At 39.2% G+C, this 18,376-nt stretch overlaps 1 protein-coding gene across 10 annotated transcripts in view; it reads left to right on the top strand.

Annotated features, from left to right (window-relative positions):
* ITSN1 (intersectin 1) overlaps window positions 1-18,376 on the top strand; it is a 253,883-nt gene that overhangs the window by 117,900 nt on the left and 117,607 nt on the right. For all 10 annotated transcript variants that reach the window (XM_019960645.2, XM_019959939.2, XM_070783667.1 and 7 more), the window contains 4 exons: window positions 1,816-1,965; window positions 2,051-2,191; window positions 9,724-9,811; window positions 9,935-10,074. In XM_019960645.2, the coding sequence (XP_019816204.2) occupies window positions 1,816-1,965; window positions 2,051-2,191; window positions 9,724-9,811; window positions 9,935-10,074 (519 nt within the window). The remainder of the gene's footprint in view (window positions 1-1,815; window positions 1,966-2,050; window positions 2,192-9,723; window positions 9,812-9,934; window positions 10,075-18,376) is intronic.

Raw genomic sequence — 18,376 nt, 5'->3', positions numbered from 1 at the left:
ATAACTGAGTAATATTCCATTACCTGGATAGACAACATTTTATTTATCTACTCATCAATTTGATGGACATTTGGTTTTTTTTTTTTTTTTTCCTGCCTTTTGGGTATTTTGAATAACATTGCTGTGAACATTCATATACAAGTTTTTGATAACTGAGTCTTATGACAAACTATTGCTATCAATTATGTATTTTTTAGCCTTTTTTCTGCATTCATATACACATATAGAAATAGAAAGGTTCATATGGTAGAGAGGCTGAGCGTTTACTGAAATTGTTTTTTAAACCACTGTAATGGTACCACACTAAATAATTAAAGTGTTTGTCACCTTTTTCTTTTTCCACTTTAGAAAACAAGTCTAGTAATCTTTACTGTATTTTATGGAAGGCTTCCTAAATTTGGTGCCATACCTGGATGTGGGCCAAGCCAATCTCTTGTCTGTCTTTCCAGTTTTAGTATGTTGTGACAGAAGCAATGCCATGATCCTCTTGTGTGGATGAAATGTATTTTAAAGATGAGGGATTTTTTTCTTTATAAAAAAATAATATGGTTTCATCTCCTGATGAATGCTTTTGAAAACTTCTAGCTTCTAAGGTGCCTTTTCATTTAGGCACATACACACAGATAATAGCAAGATTTTCCTTTCCAGAATGACAACCAAAAGATAGGCCACCTTTCCTTCTTTAATTTTTTTTTTTAAAGCATTTCAGAGTGTTTGTTCAGAACTATATAATGGCATTTACGATGTGCCAGGCATTGGTTAAGTTCCTGGAGATGTTGTGGTGACTAGGTACCCACCTGTCCTCCAGGCCCTTACAGTGTAGCTGGAGCACAAATATGTAAGAAGCAGTTATGATACAATGAAGAGTGCCAGGTGCCCTGACACTTCCTCTGCCCAGCAGCCATCAGAGTCAGGGTTGAAGAGAGCTGACGTTGCTGGAAAAATTACAGAGCCTTCTGTGCTAACAAGGAAACAAATGATTAGGGACATAGGAGTCATGGACTTTTAAAGCTTGAGATAAATAATTTCTCCTATGACAGAAGAAATAATAATTACTCGTTTGATGGAAGAAAGTTTTTTTTTTGTTTTGTGTGTTAGTTCTGGGGGTTTTCCTAGGTTAACTTGCCTTTTTTGAAAAGATAATTTTGTTGTATTTATTTGGCTGCTTTAGGCTGAGCGACTTCCCTTTCACTTTTCACTTTCATGCATTGGAGAAGGAAATGGCAACCCACTCCAATGTTCTTGCCTGGAGAATCCCAGGGACGGGGGAGCCTGGTGGGCTCCGTCTGTGGGGTCGCACAGAGTCGGACGCGACTGAACGACTCAGCAGCAGCAGCAGCAGCAGGTCTTAGTTGCAGCATGTGGGACCTTTAGTTGAAGCGTGTGGTATCTAGTTCCTTGACCAGGGATTGGACCCGGGCATGCTGCATTGGGATCTCGGAGCCCTAGCCACCAAGGAACTCCCATAATTTTCCTTGTTTTCTTTTATGAGTCAGTAAATAAGGAAGAGCAGGTTTACTTACTACACCAAGCATCCTTAAAGACCTAAGGAATCGAATGTCAGTGATCCAATAGTCCTTTCTGTTCTCAACCCATGTGACTGTGATTGCCTTTCTGAATATTCTCTTTTTTCCCATAGAAGTAATAACATATTTGTATGAAATGTTGTGCTGTTTTATAATGAAAATCACTTGTCGTGTTTAATACCATTTCATCCCTAAAAGAAAAGACTTACGAGATGTAACGTTTATTAAGAGACATTGAAGAGTGTAAGAACTGAGCAGTTAATAAATCGTCTGTTTGTGTATGTCACAGGCTGCGAAACGGGAGCTTGAAAGGCAAAGACAGCTTGAATGGGAACGGAATCGAAGACAAGAACTATTAAATCAAAGAAACAAAGAACAAGAAGACATAGTTGTACTGAAAGCAAAGAAAAAGACTTTGGAATTTGAATTAGAAGCTCTAGTGAGTAGTTTGATTGTGCTTTGGGAACCCACTTGCATTGAATTGTTAGATGCTAATGATTCTTATTATTTTTCACTTGTTAAAGAATGATAAAAAACATCAATTAGAAGGAAAACTTCAGGATATCAGATGTCGACTGACAACCCAAAGGCAAGAAATTGAGAGCACAAACAAATCTAGAGAGTTGAGAATTGCAGAAATCACCCACCTACAACAGCAATTACAGGTGAGAAAATATGTCCCTTAAAAGCCTTTTGGCTTCCTTTCTTTGATTCACTTCATTCACTTATTCACGCACAAGCATCCAGCAGGCCAAGATGAAGCAGACAGGGTACTTGCCTGAAAGTACTTGTTGCTCAGTTGCTAAGTCGTGTCTGACTCTGTGACCCCATGGACTGCAGCACCCAGGCTTCGCTGTCCTTCACTATCTCCCAGAATTTGCTCAGACTCATGTCCATTGAGTTGGTGATGCCGTCCAATCAGCTCATCCTCTGAAAGTAGGCTGTCTGGTAATTCAGCACACTTGCTGGGACTGCTGCATGCCAACTCAGTGCAAGCACCGGTAAGCACTGAGGATCCAGCAGTGGATAGCAGAGACAAACCCTGCCCTCATGGAGCTTACCTTCTGTCTGCAGGGTAGACAAGGACTCAGGAAATAAGACTAGCATGTTCTCTATTAGAAGAGGGAAAGTTGCTCTGGAGAGTGAGTAGGGAAGAGAGTCTCCAGTAGAGAGGCCTGTGATTTTAAGTAATGTGGTCAGGTCAGGCATCTCTGTGAGTATGATGTTGGGGCAAAGACTTGAAAGAGGTGAATGGCTGAGCCAGATGGACATCTAGCAGAGCAAGTTCTAGGTAGGGCAACAGTTGTGCAGAAGAACTAAGGCTATAAGCTGGTCTCTGGGATGCCAGTTACAGCAAGGAGACAGCTATGGTTGGAGCAGCTGGGGGCTGGATCATGCAGGACCTGTAGTCTACTCCTGGGACTTTGGCTTTACCATGATAACCACAATAAAGAAGTGCAATTAAGTATATCAGGAGGAGTTCCAGAGATACGTGTATAGAGAATAGTTGGAGACACAATGGAGTACTCTAAGCAGTTCTGCTTTTATTTTATTACCTATTCAGCTTTCACCACCAAGTTGTTAAAATTTCATCTGGTTTGGTTTCAAGTGTTGAGTTAGAGGGGGTATCCAATTCATGTAGATACTGTTCTGCATACCATCCTAAAAGGTGATCAGTTTTGGACACCGTGACTTTAATTTCAGCTTCTTTTTCTCAGCCTGACAGTTTTGAGATTTATCCATATTTTTGAGTGAATCAGTCCTTTGTTCCATTTCATCAGTTCAGTCAGTTCAGTCACTCAATTTTGTCCAACTCTTTTTGTGACCCCATCCCTATCCATCACCAATTCCCGGAGCTTGCTCAGACTCATGTCCATCAAGTCAGTGACACCATCCAACTATCTCACGCTGTCGTCCCCATCTCCTCCTTTACCAGTGAGTCAATTCTTCGCATCAGGTGGCCAAAGTATTGAACTTCAGCTTCAACCTCAGTCCTTCCAATGACTATTCACGACTGATTTCCTTTAGGATTGACTGGTTTGATCTTGCAGTCCAAGGGACCCTCAAAAGTCTTCTCCAACACCACAGTTCAAAAGCATCAATTCTTTGGCATTCAGCTTTCTTTATAGTCCATCTCTCACATTCATACATGACTACTGGAAAAAGCAGAGCTTTGACTAGGTGGAAAATTTGGCATTACTTTGTTGGCAAAGTAATGTCTCTCTCCTTTTTAATATGCTGTCTAGGTTGGTCATAGCTTTTCTTCCTTTTCATCACTGAGTAGTATTTCCTTATTTATCCCATCACCTGCTGAGGGACATTTAGGTTTTTTCCAGTTTTGGACTTTATAACTAAAGCTGCAGTGAGTATTTACTTATATTTCTTTATGTGGAAATATATTTTATTTCTCTTGGTTAAATTTTAGGAGGGGAATTACTGTCATATAAGTATGTGCTTAGCCATGTCAGAGTCTATCAAACTGTTTCTACAGTGGTTGTGTCATTTCACATTCTCACCAGCGGTGCACCAGCCCTTCAGCTGCTCCTCACTGTCGCCAACACTCCCTTTTGTCATTGTTTTTAGTGTCTCTGGTGGGTGGGCAACAATGTCTCATGTAACTTTAATCTGCATCTCCCTGAAGGCTGAATGCTGTTGGCTGTTGGTTCTTATGTGTATTAGTGTGCATCTTCTGTATGTGTTTTGTGAACAAATCTTTAACTCATCCTTTATTGGGTTGCTTATCTTATTATCAGAGTTCTTTATATAGTCTTATAAGAAGTCCTTTGTCAGATAAGTGTTTTGCAAATATTTTCACCTAGTCTCTGGCTTGCCTTTTCATTTTTGTAATGGTGTTTCTTAAAGGGCAGGTGTTTTAACTTTTAAAGTTCAATTTATTTTTTCTTTTACAGTTTTTTATGTTCTATCCAAGAAAGCTTTGACTATCCCAAGATTGAAGATGTTTTTCCCTTATGTTTTCTTCCAGAAGTTTTATACTTTTATCTAACATACTTAGTTCTGTGATCCAGTTTTGATTGATTTTTATGTTAAGTGCAAGGTAAGGTAATGAGAGTCACTTTTTTCCATACCAACACCCACTTTGTTCTATCAATGTTTATTAAAAACCTTAGTAGTTTGTTGATAGTCAGCTGACCACATTTGTAAAAATCTTTCCTAGACTCTCTTTTGTTCCGCTGATCTACATCTGTCCTTTTACCACTATTTCCCTCTGTTGACCTGCAACTGTGGAGATTTTAAAGTGTTTTTTCCTCCTTTATTTTATTAATATGGTGCTTTACATTGATTAAAATTTGAATGTTAAACCAACTTTCCATTCTTGGGGTAAACTGCCCTTCAGTTCAGTCAGTTTAGTTGCTCAGTCGTGTCTGACTCTTTGCGACCCCATGGACTGCAGCACACCAGGTCTCCCTGTCCATCACCAACTCCCAGAGTTTACTCAAATTCACGTCCATTGAGTTGGTGATGCCATCCAACCATCTCGTCCTCTGTTGTCCCCTTCTTCTCCCGCCTTCAATCTTTCCCAGCATCAGGGTCTTTTCCAATGAGTCAGTTCTTTGCATCAGGTGGCCAAAGTATTGGAGTTTCAGCTTCAACATCAGTCCTTCCAATGAACACTCAGGACTAATTTCCTTTAGGATTAACTGGTTATGTCTCCTTGCAGTTCAAGGTCCTCTCAAGAGTCTTCTCCAACACCACAGTTCAAAAGCATCAATTCTTCTGCACTCAGCTTTCTTTATAGTCCAACTCTCACATCTATACGTGACTACTGGAAAAACCATAGCCTTGACTAGACGGACCTTTGTTGACAAAGTAATGGCTCTTTTTTTTCAGTATGCTGTCTAGGTTGGTCATAACTTTTCTTCCAAGGAGTAAGTGTCTTTTAAATTCATGGCTCAAGTCACCATCCACAGTGATTTTGGAGCCCCCAAAAATAAAGTTTCCCCCTCAGTCAGTCTCTCCCATTAGGAAACTTCCATAAGCCTCTTATCCTTCTCCATCAGAGGGCACACAGACTGAAAACCACAATCACAGAAAACTAATCAATCTAATCACATGGACCACAGCCTGTCTAACTCAATGAAACTGCCCTTAGTCATGGTATATTATTGTTTTAAAAATTATTGTTTAGATCAACTTATTATTATTATGAGTTTTTTTATTTAAATTCATAGGGAATATTAGTTTCATTTCTCATAATGTCCTCATCTACCTTTGGTATCAGGGTAATAAGGAAGTAAATAAGGTATATTCTTTTTTATTTTCTAAGAATTATATGAAATGGTAGTCCTCCCTTGATATCCATGGTGCCCTGGTTCCAAGCTAACTGAGGATACCAAAATCCATGGATGCTCAAGTTCTTTATGTAAAACGGATAGTATGATAGTCCCTTTGTGTCTGCATATTTGAATGGAAATTTGATCTTAGACTTGCTGAATCCAGATGGACTGGATGTTAGACTGTCTGTGGTGGTAGCTACTGTTTATTGAAGGCCTGGCATGTGAAGACCTTAATGTGAATATTAAATAGAATTCCACAATACCCTAGTAAGGGCAGTATCATTACTCTCATAAGTGGGAAAGTGAAGATTCTAGAAGGGAATATTCTGTTTCAGAATCAGTTTCTAGCTGGGCAACAAGAATCCAAATTTAACCCAGTTTATGTTACTTCAAAACTTTCCTTCTTAACTTGACACCACCCTGCCTCCTTAGCTAACCCTTTCAGCTTCTCTCTTAAAATCCTGTATGAAAGTATGAAAGTGTTAGTTTTTCAGTTGCATCCGACTCTTTGCGACCCTATGGACTGTAGCCTATCGTGCTCCTCTGTCCATGGGATTCTCTGGGCAAGAATAATGGAGTGGGTAGCCATTCCCTTCTCCAGGGGATCTTCCTGACCCAGGGATTGGACCCGAGTCTCCTGCATTGCAGGCAGATTCTTTACCATCTGACCCACCAGGGAAGATTAAAACCCTATATATTTCTTAAAAACTTTGTCTTGCCACCTTTCATAGTTATCAGACTCCAGTCTCAGTGCAGTTGGTCCACCTGTGCAGATTCAACCAACCCTAGGATTCAGAGTGCCAGTCATACTTAGCTATTCTATGTAAGGAACTTGAACGTCCTTGGGTTTTTTTATTGTGGAGATCCTGAAACCAGTACTTCATGGATACTGAGGGATTACTGTTTCTTGCTTAAATTTTTGGTGGCATTCACTAGTGAAGCCTTATGACCTGGACATTTCATTGTGGTAGGATTTATAATTGCAAAATTTGTTTAGTAGATACAGGGCTATTCCAGTTTTCTATTTGTGCTGTATTCTCTTTTGATAATTTGTATCTTTCAGTGAATGTGTCTGTTTCATCTAAGTTAACAAATTTATTTGTATAAAATTGTTTACTATATTCTCTTATTCTTTGCAAGTCTGTAGCGTCTGTAGTGATGTTACATCCTGATGTTGAAAATTTGTGTCATTTACCTCCCATTTCTACTCCTCCTCTCCTCTTTGTTCTCTCCCTTCTCTTCCACCTCCCTCTTTTCTCCAACAGTCTAGCTGGGAACTAATTGGCTTTATTGATGTTTCTTAAATAAATAGTTTTATTTTATTGTTTTTTTCTCTATGGTATCTCTGTTTTCTATTTCATTTACTTTGGCTCCTTATTATTTTCTTCCGTTTACTTATTTTGGGTTTAATTTGCTTCTATCTAGCCTATTAAGAAGAGCTTAGATTATTGAATTTGGAACTTTCTTGATTTCTGATAATATATAAACATGTTAAGCTGTAAATTACCTTCCAAGCATCATCATAGCCATATTACACAAATTTTAACATGTTGTATTTTTATATTCATTCCATTCAGAACCTGTTTTTGATTTCCTTTGTCATTTCTTTGAAGGGTTATTTAGAATTATGCAGTTTAGTTTCCAAATACTTGGATTTCTTTTTTCTGAGCTGTCTGATTGATTTCTGGTTTATTTATGGTATAATCTGTGAGCACAGTCTGTGTGATTTTAATCCTTTTAAGTTTATTGAGACTTATGTTATGGCTCAGCATGTGATCTGTCTTGGTGAATGTTCCATGTACTCTGTTGAAGCTGAGTAGGGTGTCCCCCAAATGTAAGTTGATCAAGTTGGTTCTTAGTGTTGTTCATATCTTCAGTGTCCTTCCTCATTATCACAGAAATCCTAATTAATTTGATATTTGAAATATTAGCATATGACATATAATGTAAATAGTATCAGAAGTTCACTGCTAGAAATTATTTGAAAATATTTTAAAATGCATGCACAAATACGATCTTTTCTATGTTAACTCTCTGTGTCTTTCACTAACTATTAATGAGAAGTTTCATAAAATATGCCCTTAGAAAATTTAGGACCAAAAACCATAGGTTTATTTATTATCTCTGAATGCTGTGTATCCATACATATGTTTATGATTGATGCTTAGTGTGTTTAGTTATTGAAAATAAAATACAAATCAAGGTTCCTGAAAAAGCAGTGAAGTTAAAAATAATGCATGGTTTGAAGAAAGTCAGGTACATAGTAGGCAATGATATATTGGTTTTCTTTCTTTATAAGTATTAGCAGATTCTTGCTATGCAAATGATTCAAGTACCCCTTCATACTGATTTGACCTATTTTTAGAAAGTTAGATTGTACATTTAGAAGTAATGTTGGGACTTCCCCGGTGGTCCACTGGTTAAGATTTCGTGTCTCAGTGATTTCGAGCCGGGCTTCATCTTGATACTTCCTTGTTTGCCCTGGTTCAGGAAAGAAAATTGGGGATTGGTCAGAGACGTGGCCTTGGTTTAGTGGGGCGAATAAGAGGAGGAGCCCAGTTGGCTATGCTTTTTTGGGAAAATGTTCTGATTTGTGTATTCTGTTCTGTCTAAATTTGATGGGATTGGGGAGAGTACTTTTGTTTGTGTGAATTATTCATGTGAGAAGATGCTTCCAAATGTTCTCCACTGAGCTATATCGCCCTACGGTTGGGATGTATAGTACACAAAGATTTCTTACATACAAGCCAGTCGGTATCTAAAGGTGGTTGTTCCAGAAAGGACTGGTTTTTAGCCTCAGGTGAAAATTTTTCATGAAGACATTTTTACTTTTCAAATGAAAAGTTAATACATAGAGATTTATTTTTCTTAAGTCAGAGTAAAAATGAAAGTCAAATACATGCGTGCATGCATGCTAAGTCACTTCAGTCATATCTGACTCTTCGCGACCTCATGGACTGTTGCCCTCCAGACTCCTCTGTCCATGGGATTCTCCAGGCAAGAATACTTGAGTAGCTGCCATACCCTCCTCCAGGGGATCTTCCCAACCTAGAGATCGAACCTGGGTTTGCATTGCAGGCAAATTCTTTACCACTGAGCCACTCGGGAAGCCCCCAAAGTCAAATATTCCTTAATAAAGGCTATAAAAGCTGTCTTTTTTCCTTATATATGTAGAAACTACATTGAATAATTTAAGCTGAACTTAGGCAAATACAATTGATTCTCAAGTCACCCATGAAAATGCCTCACAGTCCTGTACAATATGGTTTAGCTTTTATCTATGTCGGTTAAAAAATAGTCGATTCAAGATTTCTGTGCAGCTGTTTAAAACTGTGGCTTTATCCTCAGCTCCATATGGTGGAGCCACATATGGCGGCTAAGATTCTAATTATTAAAGTCCTGGTTTGAATTCTGTTTCCGACTTCAGGTGTGTGGTCACCCTCAGTTCAGCCCTATTAAGGATCAAAGTTCCTGACAGAACAGTTCCTGGTTAAACTACTGAGTCAGTTTACAAATATCAGGGTAACTGCATTTGTATTTGATCCTAGTGCAATTTGAGAGATCATTCCTTTCCCTTTTCTCTGCTGAGTTGTACTTGTGGTTCACTTTTAAAAGCTTATAAATAGGCAGTAAGTCAATAAAAATGTAAGAAATATCAAGGGAGCTATAACTGTCTTATTTAAACTTTATTTCAGTGAAAAGCATTTGGCAAACAGTTAATTTCTTGGCAAGAAAACAACAACCCTGACTAGTGATTAAATGCAGTTTCGCTGTAGTCGATTTGGGATGAGGTTAGGAGAATCTTTGAAGGAGCAGAAAATTGACCTCTGCCTGCCAGGACTTTGGATCTAAACATGGTAGTTTTCTCCACCATTCATTGCTGCATTCTCTTTCTCTCCTAGGAGTCCCAGCAAATGCTTGGAAGACTTATTCCAGAAAAACAGATACTCAATGACCAATTGAAACAAGTTCAGCAAAACAGTTTGCACAGTAGGTGTTTTCTTTTTAAAGTTGACATTTTCCTTCCTCACAGGCAAGAAATGAGAACCTGAAAAGCCGTTTTTCCTCACTGCCAGTTTGTTTTTCTTATCTCACCATGTTTTTCTAAAACAGGGGATTCACTTCTCACACTCAAAAGAGCCTTAGAAGCGAAAGAACTGGCTCGGCAGCAGCTACGAGACCAACTGGATGAAGTGGAGAAAGAAACTAGGTCAAAATTACAGGAGATTGATATTTTCAACAATCAGCTGAAGGTACCTATTCTGTGTGTGCCCACATGTATGTCTTACTTTGTTATTTTTTCTACGTGGCCAAGATGGTTAGTTGATATTTGACCTCCAGGCAGGAAAATTTATTCTGCTGGTTTGTCAGCCTTCATAAAAAGCCGTCACATTTATAGATGAACATTAAACAATCTGAGTTGAATTTTTGTCCTTTAAAAAATAAAAATGAATCTGGCCTCTTTAAATAAAGGGCTGAGTAAGTGGCCCCGACTTGACATCTGTCTTTCACATGAATGCATTTTTGCACATCTTCATCCTTCTGTCTGTTGAGAACGCCATCAAGTTGAATTGCCAAAAGCTGGGCTCCAAAAGCTGCATCTTTCTTATGTTCTTTGAAGAAGATTGAAAAGGAACTGTTTTCTCTTTGAAAGCTAAGAATTTTTTTCGCCAATTCTTACCTTCAGGATTGTCCTTGAATATAAATAGATCCTTGTTTTGTGACCTCACACTTTAAAATATTATGGATTAGTGGAGTAATTACCTTTGTCTCTGTGGTGGAAGTGGTGCATGGTTTTGTTAAATTTTCTCAGTGTAACAGGAAAATTCCAAAGCTCCCAGGGGAGGTACCGGTGGTGAAATCACAGCCTTTTTCTGATTTGGTGCTTTTGGTTTAACGTGACAGCTTTATAATTAAGAGTGATTATTATCCTGTAGTAAAATATCTTGAAATACAAGCAGCTTATTTCCTATTAACAGCAATCACATACTTTAGATTTAAGTAGATATTAAAGTTTTTAATCAGTTATGTTCTTTTAAAAAGTTGGATTTTACACTTTTTTTTCCCCCCCTCAAGTATTTTCTGTTTCCAACCTAAAATCCTTTATACTTGCTTCTGGCCAGTTTAGCTTCTGATACTTAGGAAAGGTTTAAGTACTTTTCTTCATTATTCTGTTCTTCATTATTAGAAATACAAAAACAAATTTGAAAGCATATTTGAGATTTTTAGTTGACTTTAAAATTTTGATTCTAGGCCAGCTTGTCTAGACATTTGAGTTTGAGGTATTTGTACTGTTTTTCAGAGTAATAAGTAATGAGGTTTTCACAATTATACAATTCCAGGAAGATGATCTTAGGGGAAGTATTATTTGAGCCAATTTACCTTTGTGAGTTTTTTTAAAATATTGCTTTCATGCTTACACTGAATATGTTTGTATATGTGTGTATGTGCACTCTATATATTTTCTGTATGTGTCCATATATGATTATGTGTCATATAAGTATTGGAATTACAGCTGTCAGTTCTCCTTCTCTAGAATAAATAGAAACACTGACATTACCTCTCATTATTACTTGTCACTATTACCAGCAATCCTTTTTCATAGTCTCTTGGAATATAAACTTAAGTATTCAGGTGTCTTCTGACCCAGGCAGTACTCCAGATTTATGCCTTACTCTTAAATTTCCTTTCTCTAAAAGTTTGGCCCAAAGCAAGGTTCACATGTCAGAAGATGGCCTCTGGTCGGTGGATTTGATAATGCCTAGATAACTTACAGATTATTTTTGCTGTTGTACTGTTGTCATTGCTAAAGAGAACACCCTGCAGATGTGATGTGAGTCAGTCTCACTGTTTAGTTGACTAATGCTGACTTCAGTAGCAAGAGAGTTTTTAGACCTTTATTCTACTGGCCCTTTTTCCAAATATGTGTGTTTATCACTAGTTGTGACTGACTCTTTGTGACCCCATGGACTGTAGCCCACCAGCCTCCTCTATCCATGGACTTCTCCAGGCAAGAATACTGCTATGAGTCACCATTTCCTTCTCCAAGGGATCTTTCCAACCCAGGGATCGAACCTGGGTCTCCCACACTGCAGGCACATTCTTTACTATTTGAGCCACCAGGGAAACCCGAATATGCTTGTTTTTAAATATTTCTTTCTGTTGTAACTTTTAGTTTTCCATTATTACTTTAAATTTAAGTCAGTGTGGAGAGTAAAAAAAAATCACAAGTCAGTATGTAGCTACATTGTTTTATTATTTAAAACAAAAGTTTGGAGGACTTAGTGACCATATTATGTTTCTGACAGTTGTTATTTCTAGTATTCCTCTCCAGCCTGGTAAGATCAAAACAGAAACAGGTACACTGAAGATCAAAAGATTTATAATTTGAAGGGAACAATTCCTGAGGCTGTAGCCCTTTGCCTGGCAAAGAAATAAAGCCACTCTTTCCTTCTTTTGCAAAAAAAGAAAAAAGATGTATAATTTGATTGAGACAGCTCAGAGGCAGATTTAAGATTTTAGCCTCTTGAGTATCTCCTGTCTGTTTTCTTTGTTATAATCACATTGGCGAATGTGAAGCTTTTTTCTTTTTCTTTTTTCTTTAGAGCTTATTCACTTTGTTGTTGGTGTTGAGTCACTAAGTCGTGTCTGACTCTTTTGTGATCCCATGCACTGTCATCCTCTGGGCTGCTTTGTCCATGGGATTTCCTAGGCAAGAATACTGGAGTGGGTTGCTGTTTTCTTCTCCAGGGGAATTTCCCGACTCAGGGATCGGATCTGTGTCTCTTGCACTGACAGGCGAATTTGTTACCACTAGCAATTATAATTTCTCCTAAGATGAGACGAATGAGGCGAGCCAGCACTCTGACCCTTTGGGATTTCTTCCGTGTGTCCTCCGCAGCATCCTCGCTAACGTTGGCAAAAAGTACTTCTACCTTGCCAAAACACTTCAACTGTCCAGTAATTCCACACATCAGGTTTGATGGTATGAATTTGGTCCATACTAAACCTTCCTCTCCCTAGAGGAAACCAGCCTAGAGAGTATAAAAAAGAAATTAGGACTTCAGATCAGATCAGATCAGTCGCTCAGTCATGTCCGACTCTGCGACCCCATGATCACGGCACGCCAGGCCTCCCTGTCCATCATCAACTCCCAGAGTTCACTCAGACTCACATCCATCGAGTCAGTGATGCTATCCAGCCATCTCATCCTCCGTCATCCCCTTCTCCTCCTGCCCCCAATCCCTCCCAGCATCAGAGTCTTTTCCAATGAGTCAACTCTTCGCATGAGGTGGCCAAAGTACTGGAGTTCCAGCGTTAGCATCATTCCTTCCAAAGATATCCCAGGGCTGATCTCCTTCAGAATGGACTGGTTGGATCTCCTTGCAGTCCAAGGGACTCTCAAGAGTCTTCTCCAACACCACAGTTCAAAAGCATCAATTCTTTGGTGCTCAGCTTTCTTCACAGTCCAACTCTCACATCCATACATGACCACAGGAAAAACCGTAGCCTTGACTAGACGAACCTTTGTTGGCAAAGTAATGTCTCTGCTTTTGAATATGCTATCTAGGTTGGTCATAACTTTCCTTCCAAGGAGTAAGTGTCTTTTGATTTCATGGCTGCAGTCACCATCTGCAGTGATTTTGGAGCCCCAAAAAATAAAGTCTGACACTGTTTCCACTGTTTCCCCATCTATTTCCCATGAAGTGGTGGGACCGGATGCCATGATCTTCGTTTTCTGAATGTTGAGCTTTAAGCCAACTTTTTCACTCTCCACTCTCACTTTCATCAAGAAGCTTTTGAGTTCCTCTTCACTTTCTGCCATAAGGGTGGTATCATCTGCATATGTGAGGTTATTGATATTTCTCCTGGCAATCTTGATTCCAGCTTGTGCTTCTTCCAGTCCAGCGTTTCTCATGATGTACTCTGCATATAAGGTAAATAAACAGGGTGACAATATACAGCCTTGACGAACTCCTTTTCCTATTTGGAACCAGTCTGTTGTTCCATGTCCAGTTCTAACTGTTGCTTCCTGACCTGCATACAAATTTCTCAAGAGGCAGATCAGGTGGTCTGGTATTCCCATCTCTTTCAGAATTTTCCACAGTTTATTGTGATGCACACCGTCAAAGGCTTTGGCATAGTCAATAAAGCAGAAATAGATGTTTTTCTGGCACTCTCTTGCTTTTTCCATGATCCAGCGGATGTTGGCAATTTGATCTCTGGTTCCTCTGCCTTTTCTAAAACCAGCTTGAACATCAGGAAGTTCATGGTTCACATATTGCTGAAGCCTGGCTTGGAGAATTTTGAACATTACTTTACTAGTGTGTGAGATGAGTGCAATTGTGCGGTGGTTTGAGCATTCTTTGGCATTGCCTTTCTTTGGGATTGGAATGAAAACTGACCTTTTCCAGTCCCATGGCCACTGCTGAGTTTTCCAAATTTGCTGGCATATTGAGTGCAGCACTTTCATAGCATCATCTTTCAGGATTTGGAATAGCTCAACTGGAATTCCATCACCTCCACTAGCTTTGTTCATAGTGATGCTTTCTAAGGCCCACTTGACTTCACATTCCAGGATGTCTGGCTCTAGGTCAGTGATCACACCATCGTGATTATCTGGGTCGTGAAGATCTTTTGTGTACAGTTCTTCTGTGTATTCTTGCCATCTCTTCTTAATATCTTCTGCTTCTGTTAGGTCCATACCATTTCTGTCCTTTATCGAGCTCATCTTTGAATGAAATGTTCCTTTGGTATCCCTGATTTTCTTGAAGAGATCCCTAGTCTTTCCCATTCTGTTGTTTTCCTCTATTTCTTTGTATTGATCACTGAGGAAGGCTTTCTTATCTCTCCTTGCTATTCTTTGGAACTCGGCATTCAGATGCTTATATCTTTCCTTTTCTCCTTTGCTTTTTGCTTCTCTTCTTTTCACAGCTATTTGTAAGGGCTCCCCAGACAGCCATTTTGCTTTTTTGCATTTCTTTTCTATGGGGATGGTCTTGATTCCTGTCTCCTGTACAATATCACGAACCTCATTCCATAGTTCATCAGGCACTCTCTATCAGATCTAGGCCCTTAAATCTATTTCTCACTTCCACTGTATAATCATAAGGGATTTGATTTAGGTCATACCTGAATGGTCTAGTGGTTTTCCCTACTTTCTTCAATTTAAGTCTGAATTTGGCAATAAGGAGTTTATGGTCTGAGCCACAGTCAGCTCCTGGTCTTGTTTTTGCTGACTGTATAGAGCTTCTCCATCTTTGGCTGCAAAGAATATAATCAATCTGATTTCGGTGTTGACCATCTGGTGATGTCCATGTGTAGAGTCTTCTCTTGTGTTGTTGGAAGAGGGTGTTTGTTATGACCAGTGCATTTTCTTGGCAAAACTCTATCAGTCTTTGCCCTGCTTCATTCCGTATTCCAAGGCCAAATTTGCCTGTTACTCCAGGTGTTTCTTGACTTCCTACTTTTGCATTCCAGTCCCCTATAATGAAAAGGACATCTTTTTTGGGTGTTAGTTCTAAAAGGTCTTGTAGGTCTTCATAGACCTGTTCAACTTCAGCTTCTTCAGCATTACTGGTTGGGGCATAGACTTGGATTACTGTGATATTGAATGGTTTGCCTTGGACACGAACAGAGATCGTTCTGTCGTTTTTGAGATTGCATCCAAGTACTGCATTTCAGACTCTTTTGTTGACCATGATGGCCACTCCATTTCTTCTGAGGGATTCCTGCCCGCAGTAGTAGATATAATGGTCATCTGAGTTAAATTCACCCATTCCAGTCCATTTCAGTTCGCTGATTCCTAGAATGTCGATGTTTACTCTCGCCATCTCTTGTTTGACCACTTCCAATTTGCCTTGATTCATGGACCTGACATTCCAGGTTCCTATGCAATATTGTTCTTTACAGCATCGGACCTTGCTTCTATCACCAGTCACATCCACAGTTGGGTATTCTTTTTGCTTTGGCTCCATCCCTTCATTCTTTCTGGAGTTATTTCTCCACTGATCTCCAGTAGCATATTGGGTACCTACTGACCTGGGGAGTTTCTCTTTCAGTATCCTATCATTTTGCCTTTTCATACTGTTCACGGGGTTCTCAAGGCAAGAATACTGAAGTGGTTTGCCATTCCCTTCTCCAGTGGACCACATTCTGCCAGATCTCTCCACCATGACCCACCCATCCTGGGTTGCCCCACTGGCATGGCTTAGTTTCATTGAGTTAGACAAGGCTGTGGTCCTAGTGTGATTAGATTGACTAGTTTTCTGTGAGTATGGTTTCAGTGTGTTAGGAAACTAACTAGGACTAAAAAACTAATTAGGACTTAGTTTTGTTTTATATTCCTATAAATTGTTCATCTACAGAAAGAAAGTTTAGTTCACCTGTTATCAACTAGTATGGTGACACTGGAGAAATACTTGTAGAGCATAGACTTTTAAAAGTAGTTCATCAAAGGGGACTTCCCTGGTCATCCAGTGGTTAAGACTGAGATTCCAGTGCAGGGAACTTGGGTTAGATCCATGGTCCGGGAACAAGGATGCCACGTGGTGTGGGGCATGGCCAAAAAAAGAAATCATTGATCAGAACATTAAAACCCGTATTCAATTTCTAGCCCCATAAATGAGGGTTCCATTTAGCAAAATCCAACTCTCACAGTTTCTTTGGTACAAAACTACAAATTTGGTACAAATTCACTTCTTTTGACGCACACTCATGTTCATGTCCCGTTCCTTAGCAATAAGGGCATGAAGGGAACAATAACATAGAGGTAAGCAATCTACCTGCCAATGCAGAAGGTGCGGTTTCTATCCCTGGGTCGGGAAGAAATCCCCTGGAGAGGAAAGTGGCAACCCACTCCAGTACTCTGTCTGGAAAACCCGTGGACAGAGAAGCCTGGGGGCCTACAGTCCATGGGGTCGCAGAGAGTGACTGAGCACAGCACATAGCACAGGGAACAATAGTACCCTGTTTTAGCTCAGATTCTCAAGCATAAGACTGTGTTCAGGAAGTGTAATTGTATTTAGTTTCTTGAATGAGAAAGGGTTTAGAGGGTAGATATGCTGTTTCCTTTTTCTTTCTATCTTTCTTTTTAATATGCCGTCTGGTTTAGTCCTGTCTGCCAGCTGTCTAGTTCAGATTCATTCTTTTGAGAATTGCTCCTTTTTTCTTCAGTTAAGCAAGAATTACATTTATGCCTACTCACTCAGTTTCTGATAACCAATGATGGAAGTACTCAAGTCATTAATTAAAGAGCAAATCAATTACTTTTACAGTTAAATTAATAGATATTTCAGATTGGTAGCAATCTAAAAATATAAACCATACTTACAGTTCTGGTCAAGAACTGGTCAGAGCTATGGATCATATGGCCTCTAGAATCGTGGACCTTTCCATTTCTATTTTACCTAATGGAAATTGAAGACTCATTTTTTTCCTCTTAGAAAAGACTACTTTTCCATGCGGGATTCCCAGGTGATGCTAGTGGTAAAGAATCTGCCTGCCAATGCAGGAGACACTAGTTGGATCCCTGGGTCAGGAAGATCCCCTGGAGAAGGAAATGGAAACCCACTCCAGTATGCTTGCCCGGAGAATCCCATGAACAGAGGAGCCTGGAGGGCTGCAGTCCGCAGGGCCAGAGTCAGACACGACTGAGCAACTGAGCATACATTTTTGCATCCTTTTGTAGTAGACAGCTACCTTATAGATATGATATTTATGTTTTCCAGAAATGATCCCAAGTCAGAAATGTCTTTGTGATTTATCACCCAAAATCAAGAATGACTTTAAAAAGGAAAAAGAATGAATAAACTTGGCTTTTGTAGGTCTATCAAGAAGGGAGGAAACGATGGCACTCTGACATTAAAGCTTTTATGCTCGAATTCCAACTGATAGCCTTTTATTTTTACTACCTTTTGTGTGAACAGTAAATTTCAGTGGACCAAATTTATCTATCAAATTTTCTGCTTTTAAAATGTATTCTATATGCAGTGACTTTTATCATGCTTAGGAATCAATAATTTCATATTCATGTTCTAGAAACCTCAATTTAAAAATTCAATTATCTTTGACTTTTCTCTTTTTATCTCATTTTGCAGGAAAATCAAGACAATTTTTTGGGGAATCTATTTGCCTTAAGGGCACATAGAATCATTCTGATCATTATTTTTCTTACCTACAGTGCTTAGCTGTAGGTGTAAAATTATGGTTCTAGCAAGTGTCAAATACCATTACAAATAGGAACTTTTTAGACAGCAGCACTTGACCTCACATTTCCTTTGGCAATGTTAGTAGTTACTGGCATAGGTTTCTTTGGCCCTTATAGGTTAACGTTCCATATTTTAATATCATCACTATGATACAGAACAGCAACATAAAGTGCAGCTTACTAGTTGTCAGGACTCTATTGTAAGCTAAAACAGAATCGACACAAAGCGTCTAGATGTTACGTTTTGTGCTGAAAAGTCGAGTCCTTGTTGGTCCCCGCTAGGCACTGTGTGCTGGCCGAGTTCTAGCATGAATGGTGTTTTTTCCAGTCAGTGGCGATGGAGGAGG

The sequence above is a fragment of the Bos indicus genome, chromosome 1 (assembly GCF_029378745.1).
Source record: "Bos indicus isolate NIAB-ARS_2022 breed Sahiwal x Tharparkar chromosome 1, NIAB-ARS_B.indTharparkar_mat_pri_1.0, whole genome shotgun sequence".
Lineage (NCBI taxonomy): Eukaryota > Metazoa > Chordata > Mammalia > Artiodactyla > Bovidae > Bos > Bos indicus.
Note: the sequence above shows the minus strand (reverse complement) of the source record. Positions and strands in the feature narration are given on the sequence as shown.